The sequence below is a fragment of the Gracilinanus agilis genome, chromosome 2 (genome assembly GCF_016433145.1).
Source record: "Gracilinanus agilis isolate LMUSP501 chromosome 2, AgileGrace, whole genome shotgun sequence".
Taxonomy (NCBI): domain Eukaryota; kingdom Metazoa; phylum Chordata; class Mammalia; order Didelphimorphia; family Didelphidae; genus Gracilinanus; species Gracilinanus agilis.
Window position 1 is genome coordinate 454,809,734 of NC_058131.1, and position 20,923 is coordinate 454,830,656.

At 38.7% G+C, this 20,923-nt stretch overlaps 1 protein-coding gene across 1 annotated transcript in view; it reads right to left on the minus strand.

The window, feature by feature from the left end:
• Positions 1 to 20,923, minus strand: part of GALNT16 (polypeptide N-acetylgalactosaminyltransferase 16) — a 110,098-nt gene that overhangs the window by 26,318 nt on the left and 62,857 nt on the right. The window contains exons 2-4 of the mRNA XM_044661991.1: positions 6,719 to 6,876; positions 2,305 to 2,403; positions 101 to 168 (exon numbers count right to left, since the gene is read on the minus strand). Coding sequence (XP_044517926.1) covers positions 101 to 168; positions 2,305 to 2,403; positions 6,719 to 6,876 — 325 coding nt within the window. The remainder of the gene's footprint in view (positions 1 to 100; positions 169 to 2,304; positions 2,404 to 6,718; positions 6,877 to 20,923) is intronic.

Consider the following 20,923-nt stretch of genomic DNA (forward strand, 5'->3'; position numbering starts at 1 on the left):
GAGAGAGAGAGAGAGAGAGAGAGAGAGAGAGAGAGAAGGAGAGAGAGAGAGAGAGAAAGAGAGAGAGAGAGAGTTCATGAAAAGGGAATTGAGTACTTACGATCGGAACTAAAGTCATCCACTAAAATGATCTCCTGGATCAGGTTGGCAGGGGTGCGATTCAGAACACTAAAGTACGGAGAAAGGAGAAGGGAAGGTCCTCATTAGGCATGGCAGCTCTACTTAAGAACTAAAAACCCTACTGGACAAGTAGGTCCAGTTTTACCTCCAGTCTTTCTTTCTACCAGGCTCACCTGAAGCTCTCTGAAGGTCTAGTCCTGTTCCTTCCTAATTAGTCCCCCATCCCTGCCCTGGCAATAGATAACAACATACAGACTCCAAATCTAAGACTAGACACAGAAACATGTGCTACAAGTGGACCAAATAAGTAGTCCAGACCTGTAGTTGTTTTTCAGGAAGCAAGAGAATCTAACTGGCAAAAATCAGTTAGGGTAAAGTTTTCTCTTTCTGGTCCCTTTTCCTTTCTCCCATCCCTTTTTGAAGCCCCTAAACGTCTCTAAAACCATAGAATATATTGTGAATCATCTGAGAAGAATACATATCCCATGAAAGAGGAAAGGTTATACTCTCTTGGTTATCCTAGAGATTGCCTAGGTTTCTTGGTTGGAGCTCAGCAAAGAAACTCACTGGTTGGACAAGGATAAGGAGGAAGTCCTATCTGGCATAGATGCAATTGCTTTTCTGATCTAATTATCCAGCTCTAACTCTCTCCTGATCTCTCTTACATCTCCTTCTGTCAATTGAAAATCTCGATCTAGATGTCTTCTAGTCATCTTTAACTCAACATGTTCAGAAGCAAACTCATTCTCTTTCCTCCCAAAACCCTTCATCTTCCTAACACCTTTATTACTGGTAAAGGTAGCACCATCTTCCCAGTTACCCAGGCTTAGAACCCAGGTATCTTCCTCACTCTCCCTCACTTCCCATATTCAATCTGTTGTCCTGTTGATTCTACATTAGTTAAAAACGCTCATATTCTCTCTTCTTTTCTAACACTTTCTCTATACTGGTACAGACACTCATCACCTCATATCTTCAATAGCCTGCTGATTGGTCTGCCTGCCACAAGTCTTTTCCTTTTCCAATTTAACCTGCTGCTGTCAAATTGATCTTCCTAAAACATGAATTGTGCTTTATAATATCTGACCACCTCCCTATTCAATAAACTCCAATGGCTCCCTAATGCCTTCAGAGTCAAATAGAAAATATTCTGCTGGCTTTGAATGCCTTTCATCACCTGGTCCCTTCTTGCCTTTCCATTCTTACACCTTACTGCCCTCCATGGACATGATGATTCAATGATACTGGCCTTCTAAACTAAACCTTCTAAACTTGACCTCCTGACTTCATGTCTTTTCAATGCCTATCCTTTATGCCTGGAATAGTCTCCCTTCTCATCTAGGTGTTCTGGGTTCCCTGGCTTCCTTTAAGTTCTAGCTTAAATCTCATCTTCTACAAGAAGGCAACCCTTTTCCAGATCCCTTTCAATGCTAGTGGTTTCCTTCTGTTGATTATTTGTACTTTATCATATGTGTGTGTCTTGTTTGTACCTAGTTGATTATATGTTGTCTTTCCTATGAGATTGTGAGCTCTTTGAGGTCAGGGACTGTTATTTACTTTTCTTTGAATCCCCATCTCTTAATAAAGGACCTGGTACTTGGGTGCTTAATAAATGCTTGCTGATTTTTTTTAAAGATCTCTAGATGTTTTCAACTATGCTAGAGCATCTGTCTATCCTATCCCAATATAACAGGAGCTTGGGCAATTGAACTCTGGCTCCTGAGCATACTCAGAGGGCTTTGCCTTTTGTTGGTCCACGTGTAAGAGGCTAGAAAGCCTACTTCTGGACAGGCATAACAATGTATAATAGAAAGCACCTGCTTCCTAATCTCCTATTACACATTCATGATTTTATCCTTAGTACCCTATCTCAACCTCTGGATCTCTCTGATCATGACTCCTGGTAAACTGATTTTGATCTCCACCTAATGATTTTCCTTTTGTGTTCTTAACCTTTGACTTCCTTGACTCCTGGAAGGGTCTTACTCTTGACACTTCAGGGTCCTGCACACATCTGGCAGCCTTCATGTTGCTTGGCTGTGTCTTAGTTTCTCAGAGACCCTGATCATTTTCAAAGTGTTTTGTTTTTGGGAGAGGGATTTCCAACAGTATTGGACCATAGAGCAGTAGTAGATGGCAGTCTCTGTCCTCAGAGAATTTATGATTTCTAAGAAAGATCCCTACCTTTTTACAGTTCGTAGAAGTGTGGACCTGGCTTCGTTGTGGAAGGTAATAACAATGCTGGTAGTGGGCAGGTCTGAGGCATAGTGCACAGATGTGCATCTGCAAAGGGAATAAATGAAAAAGGCAGGATGAAGTTTATGGAAATAGATCACATGGAAGTAGGCATGGTAATATAGCAATCTAGGTTATAACTCCAATGTATTTAGATGCACCACTCAGCACAAACAGTAAAAACAAACACAGATACACAGACTGGGATTCCTTCATTCCTTCTTTCCTCCCTCCTTCCCTCCTTCCTCTTTCCCTTCCCTCCTCCCTCATTCCTTCCTTTCTTTCTTCCTTTCTCACTTCCTTTCTCCTTCTCTCCCTCTTTTCCTTTCTCTTCCTTTTTCTTTTTCTTCTTTTCTTTATTTTTCTCTTTCTTCCACTTTTCCTTCTTGCTTTCATCTTTCCTTCCTTCCTTCCCTCCCCCCCCCCCCATTTCTGTTTCTTTATTCTTTCTTTCCTCACACTGTTTCACTAGGTTTGGAAATGAAGAGGTAATTCAAAACCCAGTCCTGCTCTTTTTGCCATGGGAGCTTTGACCTATTCTGTTTTCTCGTCTGACCAAGTTAGCCCTTTTTGGTACATCCCCACCCTAAAAACCTCAATCTCTGACTGGCTTTGTCCATGGAAGCTCTGAGCTCAATTCCAGCTTCGGCCTTCCCATAATTAGAATTACAGGCATTCTCTACCATGCTTGACTATAAATTGAGATTCCTTAAAGGGGCTAAGCAAGGGACAGTAGATTTATTTAATGACTCCTCAGAGTCTTTTGCTCTTTCCCATTAGACAGTGAACTCCTCCAGAGCAGGAATCATCTTTTGCCTGGCTTTAAACAGCTTAGTCACTTAATGAAAGCTTACTGACTTTTGAACAAAAAAAAATCTCTATTTCCTATTTTTTATTTATCTACCTTCACTGTCATTGAAAGTTTGGTGGTACAGGTAAGAACTCTGAGTGGATACTTGTACAGGTGTCTGCATTATCTCCCTTTTACACATAAACCATGTCCTTCTTTTCATCCTTTTGTGCTATATTGAGTGCAGTGGTTTAGGTTAGCAATAGTAGCTGATATTTACATGTTGTTTTTAAGTTTTCCCAGCACTTTGAATATATTTTCTCACTTAAGTCTCATAACTATTATTGGATAATTGCTACAGGTAGTATTATCCCCATTCCATAGAGGAGAAAACTGAATATCAGGTTAAATGATTTGCCCCTGGTTACCCAGCTAGTAAATATTAGAAGCAGGTTTAGAACCCAGGTCTTCTTGACATCGGGCCTAGCACACCGTATTGCCTCCCAATACTAGAGTTAGGGAGATAGAGAGTAACATATCCAAGTACAGAGTACTCTTGAACATATAGCTTCAGCCCAAAACACTAAAAAATCCAGTTTCCCAATGCCATTCCAAAAGGAATCTCTGCCTTTTCCATTCACATGGTTAACTTGCCTAGACTGACTACAGGTCCCAGATTTGTACTCCTTACTGTCACAGAGAATAAAAAGAATTCATTCTTTTCTGTTTCTCATTACTGTCTTTCCCCCCACCCCACCCCTTCTTCAGTAACTGCATTTACTTTATCATTAGGCCAATGAGATAATTGTTTCTACAGTTTTATGGGCTCTCTTTATTGCAATTGCTTTATGACTATTCTTAGTACTATATTTTTCATTATAGAATTTATTAAAGTGACAGCAACTTCTTATAACAATTTTTGAGCTCATTTTCTATTATGAAAAGGGGCCTGGGCCAGGAAGGCAGGAGTCTTCTTCTAGTATGTAAGCCCCATAGGAGAAATCCTGTGCCACTTTAAATAACTCCCCCTATCCCTTCTCCTTTGCAGAGGTGCATGGATGGTGTGATTTTCAGGTGCAAAATAGTACATATAGTGACGAGTTTTTCCCATGTGTTGATCAGTTTTGCTTAACTTTTTTCCTTTTCCTTTTCTTTTTCTTTGTGAAATTCTTCTTAAAATTATTTTATAAAATTCTTTTGTGGCCCAGATTCCTGGGCTATGAATTATTTTTTTAAGCAAGCCTAGCCTTCTTTGTGTAATGGGCTTTTTGGCAGTCTAGTGAAGCCTATGTACCCCTTCTCAGAAGATTGTTTTTAGATATATAAAGCAAAATATATAGGATTACAAATGTAACTAATCATACTGAAATGCAATTATTAATGTATTTAAAAAAACAAGTTTATGGACCCTAAGGTAAGAACCCTTAGTTATAAAGGATAACTCTCTGGAAGGAGTGAAGGGCATTGGTATGGGAAGAAACATGGGCAATATAAAAATGAAAGATATCAATAATCACACATTTTAAAGAATAATTCTCTTTGAGGGGATAAAAGATGATTAGGGACAGCAGTGGGTGGCACTTTGAATGATGACTGTGTGGAGAGTTATTTGTGGCAAGAACACAGCAAATCATGAATTGTAATGGAGTAGGAAAATTTAGTGTCTATCTTCCTAATATTTTCCAAGTATCTTTCTACCATAAACTAGGGAGCAGTTGTAAGAAGAAAGAAGCGGAGGGTAAGCAATGGTTTGCTAGAGAAGAAGCATATAATGGATCATTCAGTTTGAGTCAAGATTTCAAAAGTTTTCAGTCTAGTGATTATATTCAGAATTTACTTATCTTTCTCCACTGTCTTTCCATCACCTAGTCCCAGAGACAGGGAAATCCTGCAAGAATAGCTCATTTTCTCTCAAGTTCCATCCTTGAAAGTTCTGACCCTCCCTTTGGTATGTCTCTTAGTCTTATGTGGCTATAGAACAATGAAAGATTCCCCCTCCCATCCTATGTCACATTTCCCCTGAATTTCTTTTGAGGTACAATCATCTTTGAGGTCAGATATTCGTTCCAGAATGCTACATCTAAATGCTTTCTTGATTCCTGTTAACCTAGGGACATGGCCAAGTTTGTCTTGGTAGCATTTTGCCTTACTCGCTTGGGTTAAAATTGCCATTCTGCAATAAGTAGTTGACTTTGACCTATCTAGACCTCAGTTTCCTCACCTATAAAATAAAGGGTTTGGGCTAGATTACTCAAAGGGCCCTTACACCTTTGAATATGTGATCCTATCCAATCACACTAATTAATAGCTAACAATTGAGTATAAAGTTAGAGGATAGGCAGCTGAAAGCAAGAATGGAGGTTAGGAAGAGCTTCTACAGTTTGGGGAAAATGTTTAGGGCCATGGAGGAGAAAATGGAAATGAATAAGAGAGAGCAACTAATTAATAGATTTGCCAGGACCAGGTTGTGTCTCCCTTCCTCCAAATTGTCATAGGCTGCTAACTTTTGTCCAAGGGGAAGCACTGTGATATGTGCAGCCAGGAATAATACCTAGTCCAATGTACTCATTTCTGTTGACTATGGGCAGAGTTCTGTTGCACAGTGTTCCCACTCTGATTTCCCTATGGGCTGTGTCCCAGGTTGTAGAGCTGATTGGATGCCTAATATTTCTTATCCTCCCCCTGCCCTACTCTGAACTAACATAGCTCTGGTTGATCCAACCCTTTGGCTTCTTGCTCAGGTTGAATGTTTCAGCTACGAGAAGAGAAGAGAATAGAATGTAATGGAAAGAGCACTGGATTGGAAAATAGGAGACCTGAGATGTGACCTTAGTCAAATCACTGCCTTCTTCTGGGTCTTATCTTCCTCTGAAATGAGCAGGTTGGGAAGTTCATCTCTGAATAAATGAAAAACCAATGAAAGTCTTGGAAGTGAGATAATGGAATACATTTTCTTTCACAGCAGAAAGTTAGGGAACTATTGGGGTAGAATGTTATATATATCACTAAGATAAGGTTTCTGTATTAGATGGTTTTCTTAATTTGTATGTGTATGGGATTTTTTTTTGGTCAGTAAGAAGAATTTAGTCTGAGGATGGGTGGAAAACGATTCTAATATAAAGACAAAAAGCATCAAAAATGTTTTTAATAAAATGAATAAAGTGAAATAAACAATCTTTAAGCTCTCTTTTATTCCTAACATCCTAATATGATAGTATTTATCACAGAGAGTGATATAGTGAATGTATTATATATTAGTAAATAAAAATCACAGAAGAAACTTTACCAAAGGCATCTTAACATAGTTGAAAAGGAGGGGGGAAATGGAATTATCTTAAAATAAAGGTGATAGAAAGAAAATCAAGTAAGTATAGACTAATAGCTCTGCCTAGACCCTTGGGCTGGGCTTTCAATCCTATCTCTTTCAGAGGTCTTTCTCCCATCTAAATACTGGTCAGTGGTAGAATACCACCTTCCCAAAACATCCCTTCCCCAAATAGAGAATTAATGACCAAAAGCATGGGGTCCCAGCTATGAGAACTGGTGTGGGAAAGGAGGGGAACCTGCTGATACCTGTAATGGCGGGTGTCCCGGATGGGGCGGTCACTGCTTAGCTTGTCGCTCTCCAGCTGGTTGAAGGCATGTTGCCTGTAGGGGTCCTCTCCGGCCTTTAACAGCTTGGAGGCCAGGTATGCTTTCTCATCAAAGCCTCTTGTAGGGATTTTGGTGACCTGAAAAGGAGATTGGGGAGGAGCAAGGGGAGACGCATGGATTTATGTGGAGGAAATGATATCTGCCATGAGGGTCTATTGTCAAGCTAGTGTTGGGTTCACACTTGTCAATCAATCAATATGTGATAGATTTGATCCATCAGCAGGTAAGGACAAAGCACTGCTAAGGTGTGGACAAGGAGGAGCTTGTCCATGTCTGAGTTGTATCTGATTACCAACAAAAGTTCACATTTGATGTCAGAGCTGCCCAGACAACAAAGAGGAGATTGTTCCTTCCCTTGGGTATTTTCTTGGTTCTGAAATGGTCCCTTGTCAATACTGTTGGATTATACAGCATGAAGTTTAATAAAACCAGTAAAGAATAAACAGGCAGGCATAGCTTTCTTACTCATCCTCTCACAATCTTACAGCAGTGTTTGAAGTGGGAGAAAGATTGGAAAAGGATATATATATATGTATATGTATATGTATATATATGTATAATGTCAGTATATTCAGCTAAATGGTAATAGAATGTTTTCTAGTCTTCCAAAGGGGAAGTAGGATCCCCCCTCATCCAGCTCCCCTCTTCCATTGTAATAATTCAAGCATTTAGTTTGGGATGGGATGAGATAAAACTCCTAAATAAATATGAGGAAATTTAGGTGGCTATCTCAGGAGGATGTCTCCCCAGCTCCCAACAGTACACATGCTAACATGCTTATACTTTAAGTCTCACCTTCATGTCGAACGACATAGCCTCTAACTTAATATAGCAAGTATTTATTAAGTGTTTGCTGGGAGAGGCAGCATGATGGTGTCTTGGGGTCTGGAATACTTGGGATTGAATTCTGCCTCCAAAATATATTGACTGTGTGATCACAGACAATTTCCCTAATCTCACCATCCTTCAGTGCCTCAGGCAACCCTCTAAAGATTATAAATTAGGAATCAATTATTGACCAGCATTGGTGGAGAGGATTCTCATACTGGAAGCTCCCCACACTTATGAAATCGTGTCTTGGAAAATATATAAATATATATGTGAATAAACTTCTATACATATAGGTAATGGTATTTATATTCAAAACACTATGCTTGGTATCAGGGTAATAAAAAAAAAAGAAACAATTCCTGGCTTTCAAGGAACTTACATTCTTCTGCTAAAGTTTTCTACTCTCCCACTCCCCTCTACCCAACGCAAAAATGGTCCTTCTCACTTATTATGGTCTCTGATTGCACAGTCCCTCCCTATTACCTCAGTCCATGTACCCCAGCTCTGGCATTACTTGTTTCCACAGTCTAACATTTTAATGATTCACTAGAATCACCATCACCCTCAAGCCTTTTGACATTCCTGATCTGTCATTCTTCATGACTGGGTAATTCCTACCACTTGATTTTGGGTTTCTTCCTTTCTTTTAATAAAAGCCTTCCAAACCTCCTAATTCTAGGGCTTTCTCTCTTCCTTATTTCTCACTTATTGTCTATAGCTTGCTTTGCATATATTTGTTTATATGTTGTCTCCCTCATGAGATTGCAAGCTTCTTAAGGGCAAAGGCTGTCTTTTGCCCCTTTTTGTATTCCAGCACTTAGCAAAGTGTCTGCTATATAGTAGGAGCTTAATAAATTTTGTATTTTATTGTATTTTCCCCAATTAGTTAAGCAATAATGAAGAAAGTAATAAAATCCAGCTACCACAAATTTATAGTGCAAAAGGGTCTTAATACATATAACATGATATGTACAGGTCTTAAGAGTCTTAATACATATCTTCTCTATTCCCATTAACATCACTTAATTATCATTACTTTTTGCTTTTTGTCATTTTATTTCTCCTTTTTATTAGGAATTAGACAAACATGAAAAACTAAGTATTTTCCAATATGTAAGGAATAGAAAATGAGTAAACAAAACCATGAATCTCTATTATAACTAGTTTTTTTTTCCAAGAGAACATAAGAGAGGCAGTTTTCTTGAGGGTCACAATAGGCAGAGCACTGGGCACTGGAGTCAAAAAGACTTGAATTAAAATTCAACCTCAGATACTTACTATTTGATCCTAGGAAAGTCATTTAACTTGGTTTCCTCAACTGCAAAATGGAGATCATAATAGCATCTACCTCCCAAGATGTTGTAAGGATCAAACAAGAAAAGATCTGTCAAGCACTAAGCATAGTGCCTGGCACATTGTAGGCACTTAATAAGTGCTTATTCCTTTCATGATAATACTAATGATACTCTGATTATATGTATCCCCTTCTAAACTTCCTTCTGTACTCCAATTCTCTACTTACCTATATTTTTAAATGTTTCATTAGGGGCAGCTAAGTGGCTCATTGGATAGAGATCCATAGCTGAAGTTAGGAGGACCTGGGTTCACATCTGGCCTTAGATACTTCCTAGCTGTATGATCCTGGACAAGTCATTTAACCTCAATTGCCTAGCCCTTGCCTCTCTTCTATCTTAGAAGTGATATTAAGACGGAAAGTAAAGGTTTTTTTAAAGATATAAATAAAAATCTATTTTTAAAACCCTAATCAAATGCTACTTTTAATGTAAAGATTTCCCAGTCAGTAATAAGCAATCCTCCTCTTAATCTTCATATATAGATGAGCTCCTTGAGGGAACAAATCATGTTTTTGCCCTTTCCCATATCCTTAGGACTTAATAAATGCCTGTTGACCGTTATAGTACACGCACTGACAACTGTTTGTGAATTTAGCAAATATTATTCTATGCTACACTTATTTGTGCACTGGTCATTTCCTTCTTCTTTACTGTAAGTCCACATGAACAGTTACTGGGTTTCATCTAAACTTTGTATCTCACTGGGCACAATCAAACATAACAGACTTCTCTACTAGCAAAAATGCAAGAACCCAGAGCAAGGCTTATGAGAAAGAAAACCAGCCACATTCAGAGGAAGAACTGTGGGAGGAGAAACACAGAGGAAAAACAACTGTTTGAACACATGGGCTGTTGGGGATATTATTAGGGATGTAGACACTAAATGATAACTCTAGCCCAACTATCAATAATATGGAATTAGGTCTTATCAATGATGCATGTAAAACCCAGTGGAATTGTGAGTCAGCTAAGGGAGGTAGTGGGGTTTGGGGAGAGGGAAAGAACATGAAACATGTAAATATGGGAAAATATTAAAAATAAAAATAAATAAAAAAATAAACTTTGTATCTCATGGAGCTCCTGGGTCAGGGCATTGTGTAAAGGAGACATTTAATGTTTGCTGAATTGAACCAATATGACTTGCTCAGTTCTAAAACAGAAGGAGTATATGGCAAAGTCTCTGCCCTGGAGACACTTTATAATACATTTGGACTAACATACATTATCCTGCACACAATACAGATTACAAATATCCCTGGCTATGAGACCACGTATCCAAGATTTTCTAGGACAATCTTGGTTTCAAGTACTGTGTCCTGTTGTTTCCCCCAAACCATGGAAATATCATAGACATGACAACATTTTGGCAAATAGAAATGGAATGTGTGATGTCAATGAACATTATAATAAAAATACACTTAAGCTACAGAAGAATGTGAGTTACAAAAAGAGAATCACAGGATATAGCAGAATCATGATTCTGGAGGGGTTTAGGACCAGACCTGAGATAGGATCAGGGTTGTTTGTTGCTGTTAAGTCATGTCTAACTTTTGGTGACCCCAAGGACTGTACTGCCTGTGGTGTTTTCTTGGCAGACATACTAGAGTGGTTTGCCATTTCCTTCTCCAGCGGATCCAGTGGATCCTTTTGGAGGGCAATCAGAAAGTATCACACAGCTAGGAAGTATCTGAGGTCATATTTGAACCCAGGTCTACCTGTTTCCAGGTCCAGTCTTCATCTACTGAGCCACCTAGCTGCCTCGGAGGAGCAAAGAGTTTTTATATAATCTCAAAGTTGGAAAGGACCTTAGTGGTGATTAAAATTCATCTGTTTATTGAAACAATAATCTGTTATATAACATCACTGGCCAGTAGTCAAACAACCTCTACTTAAAAACTTCTAAGGAATGAGGAAATCTACTACCTCCTGAGGCCACTCATTTTACCCTTGGTCAGTTCTAATTGTTAGAATGTGTTTTCTCAATTCTTATTCAATAAAAGGGTTCCAGCCAGATAGTACCTTTATCTATCATAATGTATCATAATGGGAAACAGGCTGTTGGTTAGGGGCAAAGAGTTCCTGGGCCCAAGTTTTTTCATCTGTAAAATGATTAGATGACCTTCAAGTCCAATTCAATTCAACACACAGTTATTAAACACTGTATTTGCAAGACCAAAAAAAAAAAACCCAACAAAACAGTCTCTACCCTCAAGGAGCTTATATTCTACTAGGAAAATCAAGGCATTTTAATTCCTTTTATTCTATGACTGTGCAAGGCAAGCATATGAAACCTCTCCTATCTATCAGTTTCACACAGAGGTCTCTTGTCTTTCATATCAGGTAACCCCTTTCCAATCTTTTAGGGGAATATCAAAGTCAGAACCTCAGTGATTTAACAAAATCTATCACATCTGGAGTGCTTTAAGCTAAAATGAATGGCTGTTCTATGAAAGATGAAATATATACTTTTATCTTGAATGGTCTAAGTTTTGGTTTCTCATTTGGAATCTTCCTCACATGTGTGACATTAATTCCTGTCTCCATGTCTTTACATTGGCAGTCTTCCACACCTCTCTCTTCACCTTCATCTTTTGGAAGTACAATGCCAAGTAGCTCCAGGTCACTAGAGCTACTTAGAATTCTGAATATGAAAAAAAATGAAAAAATGATTTTTCATGAGATCTTTTCAACCTCTTAGTATCTGTAATTATGTAAATTCAAATCCTCTTTTTCCAAATTTTAGAAACTCTAGTTGATTTTCTGGAAGTTAAACAAATGTTAAATTCAGAGAAAGTGTAGTTAAGGGTTGAAGGGAAAAAGGAATTGATCCTGGACTCAATCCATTTATCCCCCCTCCACCAGTTAGTAAAATTATAGACTGTAAGGATAACAGAAACAATGAGGTGCTGTGGTCTTAAGCTAAATATAAAGAAGTGCTTTCACTCAAGTGAATACTCTTTTGGGGAGTGAAGAGGTTCTTCAAGAAGTTTTAGCTATGTCCCTAGTTGTCTCTTAAAAAGCAAGGGGATCCTGAGGAAGTGAGCTGAGGCAGGAACAGCTCTAAGGAGTGACAATAGAGAAGAGAAAGAGCCATTCAAGAAGAACCCAGTTCTTGAGAAGAAATCACTTCTTTTATCTTGGAGAGAAAATTTTCCTCACTCCATCAGTCATGGTGTCTTACAGCATTGCTATTTGCCCAAGGGGAGAAACTGTGCCTGGCAGGAAGTAAACATGAGAAGACCATAAGAGTCTAGTAGAGACACTGTGCCTAGCAGGACAGCATGAGACTAGCATGATAAAATAAAGTGTTTGGGTCCCAAAACTAGGAGGTGTGAGATACTTTGGTGATATGTTTTCTATGTGTGAATTTCTCTGGTATGCCCATTTTTCTCACCAACACTGCTTGTATTTTTAGAAGAATGTGCCTCAGATTTATGGAGGAGATGTTTTGTGTATACTGTTCTTATGATGCTTTTGTTTTTAGCTATTTGTGTCCTCTGGCTAACTATTAAGGATAAATGTGCCAGTGGGAACCCCCAGAGTATCTTGGTCTCCTAGGACTTGCTTCCTGCTGGGCAAAGTCACCTCCCAGGGACCCAATCTGAGTATTCAAGTCGGAGGGTGGTTCCCAGTCGTGCTACATATATATGCATATGCATATTAATACATACATAGCCACAAATATATGTACATGTGGGTGAGTGCACACTTACAGTAAAATGAGCATATTATTGAATTCAGCATCTGACATCAGCTGCCTATGCTGCTGAACATCAACTGATCTTGCCCAGAGCCACGAATTGCCTGAAAGCAGATTATATGATTCCCTCAGGCTATAGCTGCTTCCCTGAATGGACTCTGGGTTATAATGTAGAACAATTTACCTAACTCCTTCATGAAGCTGTCTCCTCAAAGTATTTAAACTTGTTTCCCTTGTTCCTCATGGATACCCAGGACTCCAATGCTATGAAGAACCCTAGATTATAATCTTGCTTCCAGAAAGGCTCTTTATTATTACTACTTTGGTAGTTGTTTTTTTTTTTCAGGTTGACATATCTTCCTATTTAGTTTTTTTAAATTAATTTATTTATTAGCAATTATGTGTTATAGCAAATTTCCACACAAGTTATCCTAAGTTTTTGATCGAATTCATCTCTCTTCCTCCTTCCCTTCCCCATCCCAGTGCTGGCAAGCAATTTGACCTGGATAATACATGTATTATCAGGCAAAACATTTCCATATTGCTGATTTTTGTAAGTGAGTAATCTAATAAAACCAAAACCCCAAAACATAAACCCAAATAAACAATTGAAAAATCGTATGTTTTCATCTGCATTCTGACTCCAACAGTTCTTTCCCTGGAGGTGGATGGCATTCTTTGGCTTAAGTCCCTCAGAATTGTCCTGGATTTGCTGTTAGTAGCAAAGTCTATCACATTTGATCGTTCCACAATATTGTTGTTACTGTTTACAATGTTTTCCTGGTTCTACTTATTTTGCTCTGCAGTAGTTCACATAGGTTTTTCCAGCTCTTTCTGAAATCATCCTGTTCATCATTCCTTAAGGCATAATAGTATTCCATTACCAAATGTACCACAATTTGTTCAGTCATTCCCCAATTGATGGATATTCTTTCAATTTCTTATTCTTTGCCATCACAAAAAGAACAACTATAAATACTTTTGTATGAGTAGGTCCTTTCCTCTTTTTTTGATATCTCAGGAATACAGATCTAGTAGTGATATTACTGGATCAAAGGGTATGCATTGCTTTATAGCCCTTTGGGCATAATTCCAAATTGCCCTCCATAATGGTTGGATGAGTTCAAAGCTCCACCAGCAATGCATTAATGTCCCAATTTTGCCACACCCTCTTCCAACATTTATCATTGTCTTCTACTGTCATTTTAGCCAATCTCATAGGTGTGAGATGGTATCTCAGAGTTGTTTTAGTTTGCATTTCCATAATCAAGAGGCATTCAGAACATTTTTTCATATGATTTTTGATAACTTTGATGTTGTCATCTGAAAACTGCCTATTCATATCCTTTGACCATTTGTCCCTCCTGTGTCCTTTTAAGAAGTTTTTAGCACTAAAAAAATGAGCAAGAATAAAACAAGTATTCAGCTGAGGAAGAGAGAATTAGGGGCACTCTAAATTCAAGTGGCACCTATTGAGTCACACATGAGTTATTAACATATCTTTGCTATCTCCAGTCATGCTGCCTTTATTTCAACTATCACCTTTGACACTAAACTCAAACCCATATCCTTGGTCCCTAAAACTTCTGATTAGTAAACCCATTTTGCCCAGACATGCACTCACCCTGTCACCTCCTAGCCATTTTCATGTTTTATCCTTTGTCCCTTTCCCTCCTCTTATGGAAAAGTTTTATTCCATACCCTGTCACCCCTCTCAAGCCAATGCTTGGTTCATAGAATAAAGATGGAAATTTTAGACCAAATAAAATCAACATTATTTTTCCTGGGAATGATATGTCATTTGATGACTCCATTTACCATTTTCTCTGACTTCCTGTCTAAAACATTCCTCCCTAGGTATTATCTTCCCTATTAGAAAGTAAACATCTTGAAGACAGGAATTGTCTTGCTCACTTATATTTGTATCCCTAGTTCTTAGCACAGTGCTTGGCACATAGTAAGTACTTAATAAATGCTTTTTCATTCATTTCTTCAATCTCTCATTTATCCATTAATGAATACAACAACAACCTTTCCCACAAAGTGCCTTTGGGAGTTTGCCACTGGGCATTTCAGGAACCAGAAAGGTACTAGAAATTTTATATTTCCCTCTAAGCCAATGCTGCTGCTGCTCAGGGACATAAAATAAAAGTGAGATTTGCATTTCTTCATGTTCCCTTAATGAGATAGAAAACTGCTAGGTATAGGTTTCCTTGGTACCCTAATATAGAACAAGACTCTTATACCCACCTTACTGTAATGAAATTGAATCCCTCTATCTTTAGATCAAAGCAAGTTGACGGCTGGTACTTCAAAGCCCTCACAGAAAAAAAGGAGCAAGTTTTTAATCTGGTTTCCAAATTCAGCATCATTCCTTGGCTCAAGAATGATCTCATTTCTTGGCTCACTTGGGAATTTGCCTGATGCTGTCATACTTTGGACTGAGAGTGAGCTTGGAAAGGCTGCTATGCTTGTTACTCCAAAGAACATGAAAGCAGGGTGGGGGTGGGAGGGGGTGGTGGTAAGACATAACATAAAATAAAATAACAACTAATAGCAATAAACGAGTTTAAGATGTTTAGTCCTGGCGCATAATATCCAAATAGAATGTTGGGAAAAGAAGAGCACATTAGTCCCATTAACAATCCCAATGCAATAATTACACATAAGATCCAGTTAGTGGTGGGATACTGAGTATATCTTCTTAGTCAAGCTAACCCCTCAAACATCCTGGCCAACCTCTTCAGCAAGCAGAGGCAACATCCAGTCTCCAATAGTGAAAGAGAGACTAGGTCATTTCCTTCTTTAAAGTGCATGTATTTATTTATTCAAATGTAAAAGATGGCTCCTAGATTAAAGAGAGCCTATACATTACCTAGTCAAGTTCCAAAGAAGGTATAGATTCCTTTCCAGGAGCACTCACATTTTCACAGTGTCTAGGAGAAATCTGGTTAAACAAAAAACCAAGAAGTGTGCAAAGAGAAAGCAATCACAAAAGAACATCCTGGAGAAAGAGGTGGGTCAGAGTGTAGATGGGAAGGAGAAACAATCACACAATCATAAGAGGTAGAGCAAGGTGAGACCTTAGAATCAAATTCAACCCTTTCATTTTAAAGTTGATTAAACTGAAGCCTAGAGATTAACCTTTATACCCTGCCCAAGGTTAAACAGGTTAAAAATGAATGCAAAATAAACAGACCTGTACGAAAATATTTATAGCTGCGCTTTTCGTGGTGGCAAAGAACCGGAAAAGGAGGGTATGCCCTTCAATTGGGGAATGGCTGAACAAATTGTGGTATATGCTGGTGATGGAATACTATTGTGCTCAAAGGAATAATAAACTAGAGGAATTCCAGGTGAACTGGAAAGACCTCCAGGAACTGATGCAGAGCGAAAGGAGCAGAGCCAGAAGAACATTGTACACAGAGACTGATATACTGTGGTAAAATCAAATGCAATGGACTTCTGTACCAGCAGCAATGCAATGACACAAGACAGCTCTGAGGGATTTATGGTAAAGAACACTACCCACATTCAGAGGAAGGATGGCAGGAGAGGAAACATATAAGAAAAAGAACTGCTTGAATGCATGGGTTGAGGTGGACATGATTGGGGATGTAGACTTGAAACTACCACACCAATGCAACTACCAACAATTTGGAAATAGGTCTTGATCAATGACACATGTTAAAACCAGTGGAAATGTGCATCAGCCATGGGTGGGGGTAGTGCGGGGGGTGAAGGGGAAAGTAGGAGCATGAATCATGTAACCATGTTAAAAATGAATATTAATAAATGTTTTTTAAATAAATAAATAAATTCAGAAAATGTTATGGATCACCTGGAATAAAGGACCCTGCTAAAAGGAAAAGCCTTATTAAGAAGAGACATGTGACAAACAAAATGAAACAACGGGAACTTCATCAACTGCAAAACACTGAAGAAGCCATCCATCATGAATTAATTATTGAGGTCTTCCAATGAAGCCTTTAAATGGATTCTCTTTGAAATTTCTTTAACTTCTTCCCATATAAAGATTGTAAAAGAATGTTGCATTCTAACTATACAAATAAGTCTCTTATTTTATGATGTAAGGTGTGCTTTGCATCATTGAGATTTAATTGAATAAATTGGTTGAATGAAAAAAAAAGAATGCAAAGTCAAAATTTAAATCTAGCCCCTGGGATTCCAACTTAAGTGTTCTTTCCATATATAAAAACATCTTTTATCATGCCCACTGAACAAGAAATTATTCCTGGGAATGGTATGTCATTTGATGACTTCATTTATCATTTCCTCTGACTTCCTGTTCAAAACATTCCTCCTTGGCTATTCCTCCTCCTGTGTGTTGTCTTCCCCTATTAAAAAGTATGCTTGATGCTCCAATGAATGCAGGTTCTTTTAGGCTATAATCCAGGTCACTTTCCACTATTTATGATGTTTAAATACAGCAGCTAAGTGGTGTAGTGGGCAGAGTACTGGACCTGCAGTCAGGAAGACCTGAGTTCAAATTTCTAGTTCTTAGCATGGTGCCTGACACATAGGAAATACTTAAATGCTTTTTCATTCATTCCTTCAATCTCTCATTTATCCATTAATGAATGCAACACCAACCCTACCCACAAAGTGCCTTTGGGGGTTTGCCACTGGGTATATATCCTCTAGGACACCATGCTTGTCCTTGCTGCTCAGTCATATTTGATATTTCATGTCCCCATGGACTACTACAGCACATGTAATAGATAATAATGTGTTGGATATTATGATGCCGGTAGGAAAAGTGAGTCACCAGGGGCCTGGGAGTCGGTAACTAGATCAACAGAAGATTTGGGGCTATCAGTGTTGAGCAGCCTGAGCTGTGATGCCCCGTCAATCCCCGCTGCAGCTGTAGGCTCCTTTAAGGTGTTGAGTGAGTGGCCCCTCCCTGCTGGAGTAACTGTCTTCCTATTGTGTGAGAGCAGAACCCTGCAGGAAGTGGGGCTCAACTTCCTGGTTACAATGGAGGCTTTGGTTTCTCTCTCCTGTAAACTCAACTAATTGATATTCTCTCCTCTCCTCAGTCCCTTTAGCCTAGGTGATGATATAAGAATTACAGGAACTCACAGAATTAGGCTAAGGGATTTATTTTAAAACTGGGAAGGGAAAACTGAGGTAAGAGGGTTTAGGGTCTTGAGAAGCTGTTGCTAGGGGTGACTGGGAAGTGTTGGCAATGGACCTAGAAGGTAAGGCCAGGCTGAGGGAACCAGCCTTCAGCCAGAGATAATCTGACACTGTCCTGATGTTGTTTCATCTACCAGCTAAACAGATGTAGTTGTTAAGTTGGTTTAGGGGTGTCCCTATCCTAGGCTACTCTAAGCTAAAATCCTGCCCATGTTCCACCTCCCTTCAGCCCCCTGGGATCCCCAAGGGGAAGTCAAGGGGTAGCTGGGTGTCTGGGTGTGGTCAAGGAAAACAGAACCCCAAGGTTGGGTTTGCAGGGGCTTTTATAATCACAGCCCAACTGTCAGGACCTAGATGGCATGCAGGTGGCACCTGCCAGGCCAGAGTTCTATTCTGCTAACTGACAGGATTGCCCAAGGTAATATTGCGAATGCAAGAAATCCTGCATTACACACACCAGATGCTTCTGTCCTCTACTATCTCTCGAAGTCTGTCCATGTACATCTCATTGTTTCCATGACACTATTAATCTACCTCAATCTCTCCCATCCCCTTCAATCTTTTACAACATCAGGATCTTTTCCAGTAAGTCCCATCTTCTCATTATGTGGACAAAGTATTTAAACTTCATCTTCAGGACTTTACCTTCTGGTGAATAGTTTGAATTAATTTTTTAAGCATTAATGGATTTGATTTCCTTTCTGTCTAAGGGACTCTCAAAAATCTTCTCCAGCACTACAATTCAAAGGCATCAATTCTGTACACTTTGCTTTCTTTATAGTTCACCTTAGCATAATTGGGAGATTGCTGAGGGCTGATTGGCTCCAGGAGTCACTGCCCACCAGGAAAACCAGAGGATTAGCTCCCTAGCCTCCCAGGATATAGCGACGGCAGCATCTCCTCTGGAGTTCTGGCAGCTATAGCAGCCTTAGCAACAGGAGGACCTAAATTACTTTTTCCACTACCTCAACTAAGGGTGGAGGGGGCACAACAGATAAGTAGATGAAGTCAAGAAGACTCTGAGGTAGGGGTCTGTAGGCACTCACTAATAGCATCTCCTTAAGCAGAGGACCTTAACTACTCTGAACCTCATATTTCTCATTTGTAAAATGACAATAATAATAGCACTTACCTAACAGGGTAGTTGTGAAGTTCAAGTAAGATAACATATATAAATTACTTTGCAAAACTTTAAGAGCTTTGTACATATCATCTATTGAGGTTGGTATTTATCTTTGGGGCTGGCTACCTGACAGTGGGTTCTGATTTTCCCCCATCAATGTCTGTAGTCCTAAGGGTGGACTCATGCCCTTTGAGGGGCTTCCACTGCTTCTCAGGTCTTATTGGGTAGGAACTGTCACAGCATTGGTTTCTGAACCATCACTGCTCACAACCCCCATTCTATTTTTCAGTCATTGTTCTGCTTTCATGAGGAGTGGCACAATTAGGGCAGCTGCTCTAGCATATCTTCAATAATGTGGGTCACCTCTGAACCTGGAGGGTTGTGATCCCTTCACTCAAGATAAGATAAGTTCTGATAAGAGCATCAATTTTAATTTTCTTATTTTTCCAATTCTAAAGTCATTTTTTTCTACCCACAAAAATCCTTTAGATTCCCTTATTATCTGGTGCTGCTCTGATGACAAGAATGGTTCTGATTATATGCCACATTTACTCAGAAAATCCACACACTCACATCATTGGCACTGATTTTAGACTGTATAAACTTTAATTTAATATTGGTACTCTAAATGTGGACTTCTTGTCCAGTGATCAACAAGAAGACATAATGTTGGAAGAGCTGAATTATATCCACATTGACATTCTTGTTGTAAACAAAACCAGAAGAAAGAACTTTGGAGGAGCTGATGAAGTGAGCTTGTCATACAGCAAAAAGAAACCATCTAATTGCTTAAGAACTTGTTTCTGAATTAAATTGTTAAATTTAACCATTATGTATCTTCAAGTTTGCAGCTCTGGGTTTTTTCTTTCCTAGAGGTGAGCTATGAATTATTTATGTTGGTATTTCATTTTATGTATTCAGAAATACTGAGTAGTTCTCTTCTATTAATTGTTGCTAAGGATTTTTGTCTTGTCATCTTCTTTTGAAAGACCTATGATTCTTAGGTTGGCTCTAATACCACTTGTCTTTATGACCAGCATGTTTCACTTGCACAGTGAGCATATATTCTTTTACTGTTACTATTCTTCACTTTCCTTCTTCTAGATTGTCCTTTCCTTCTGTATATTTGCATTCTCAATCTATTATTCTTTCTTATTTCTTTGATAAGACTTGCCATTGTAGATTTCAGTTTTTCTATTCTGTCCATTATTTTTGCTATGTAGGCCATTAATTTTGCTCTAATAATTCTAATTTCTTGTTTGAACTACTTAGGGGTCAATCAATCCTCAGCAATCTCCCACTTATGCTAAGGTGGACTATTAAGAAAGCTGAATGTGCAGAATTGATGTTTTCAAGTTGTGGTGTTGGAGAAGACTTCTGAGAATCCCTTGGACAGCAAGGAAATCAAATCAGTCAATACTTAAAAAAATAATTCAGATATTCACTGGAAGGTCAAATCTTGAAGCTGAAGCTTAAATATTTTGTCCACATAATGGCCACACAACTTATATGTTGTGGTTCCACATTCTCCTCAAAATCCACAGGGTCCTCTTTCTCATTAAAAGTTCATTTTCCTTTGTTTTACAGAATTTATTCATAAATACCTTATTTTGTTTATTAGATCTGGAAGTTATACTTCCTTCTGTTCTATGTTCCCTGTTGATTTATCTACTTATGTTCAAGGTTTTTGAGTTTCTGTCTTCCTGACATCTTTGGTAATTTGAGTCTTTTTTTCTCCCTGATTTTCCCCTATTCACTTTCTGACCTTGCCTGGCTGGATCTCAAAGCATCTTAGCTACATCCTACACTGGGTAATTCATAGTTCACCTAGTCTACATCTCTGCCCTTAGTGCCTTTGGGGTGATTAGAACTGTTCTTCCTTAAATCCAAGAGAAATCTTTGTCTTTCTGTCCTCTTTGCCTAACCAATGCATGGCACTTAAGTGATTGTTGAAA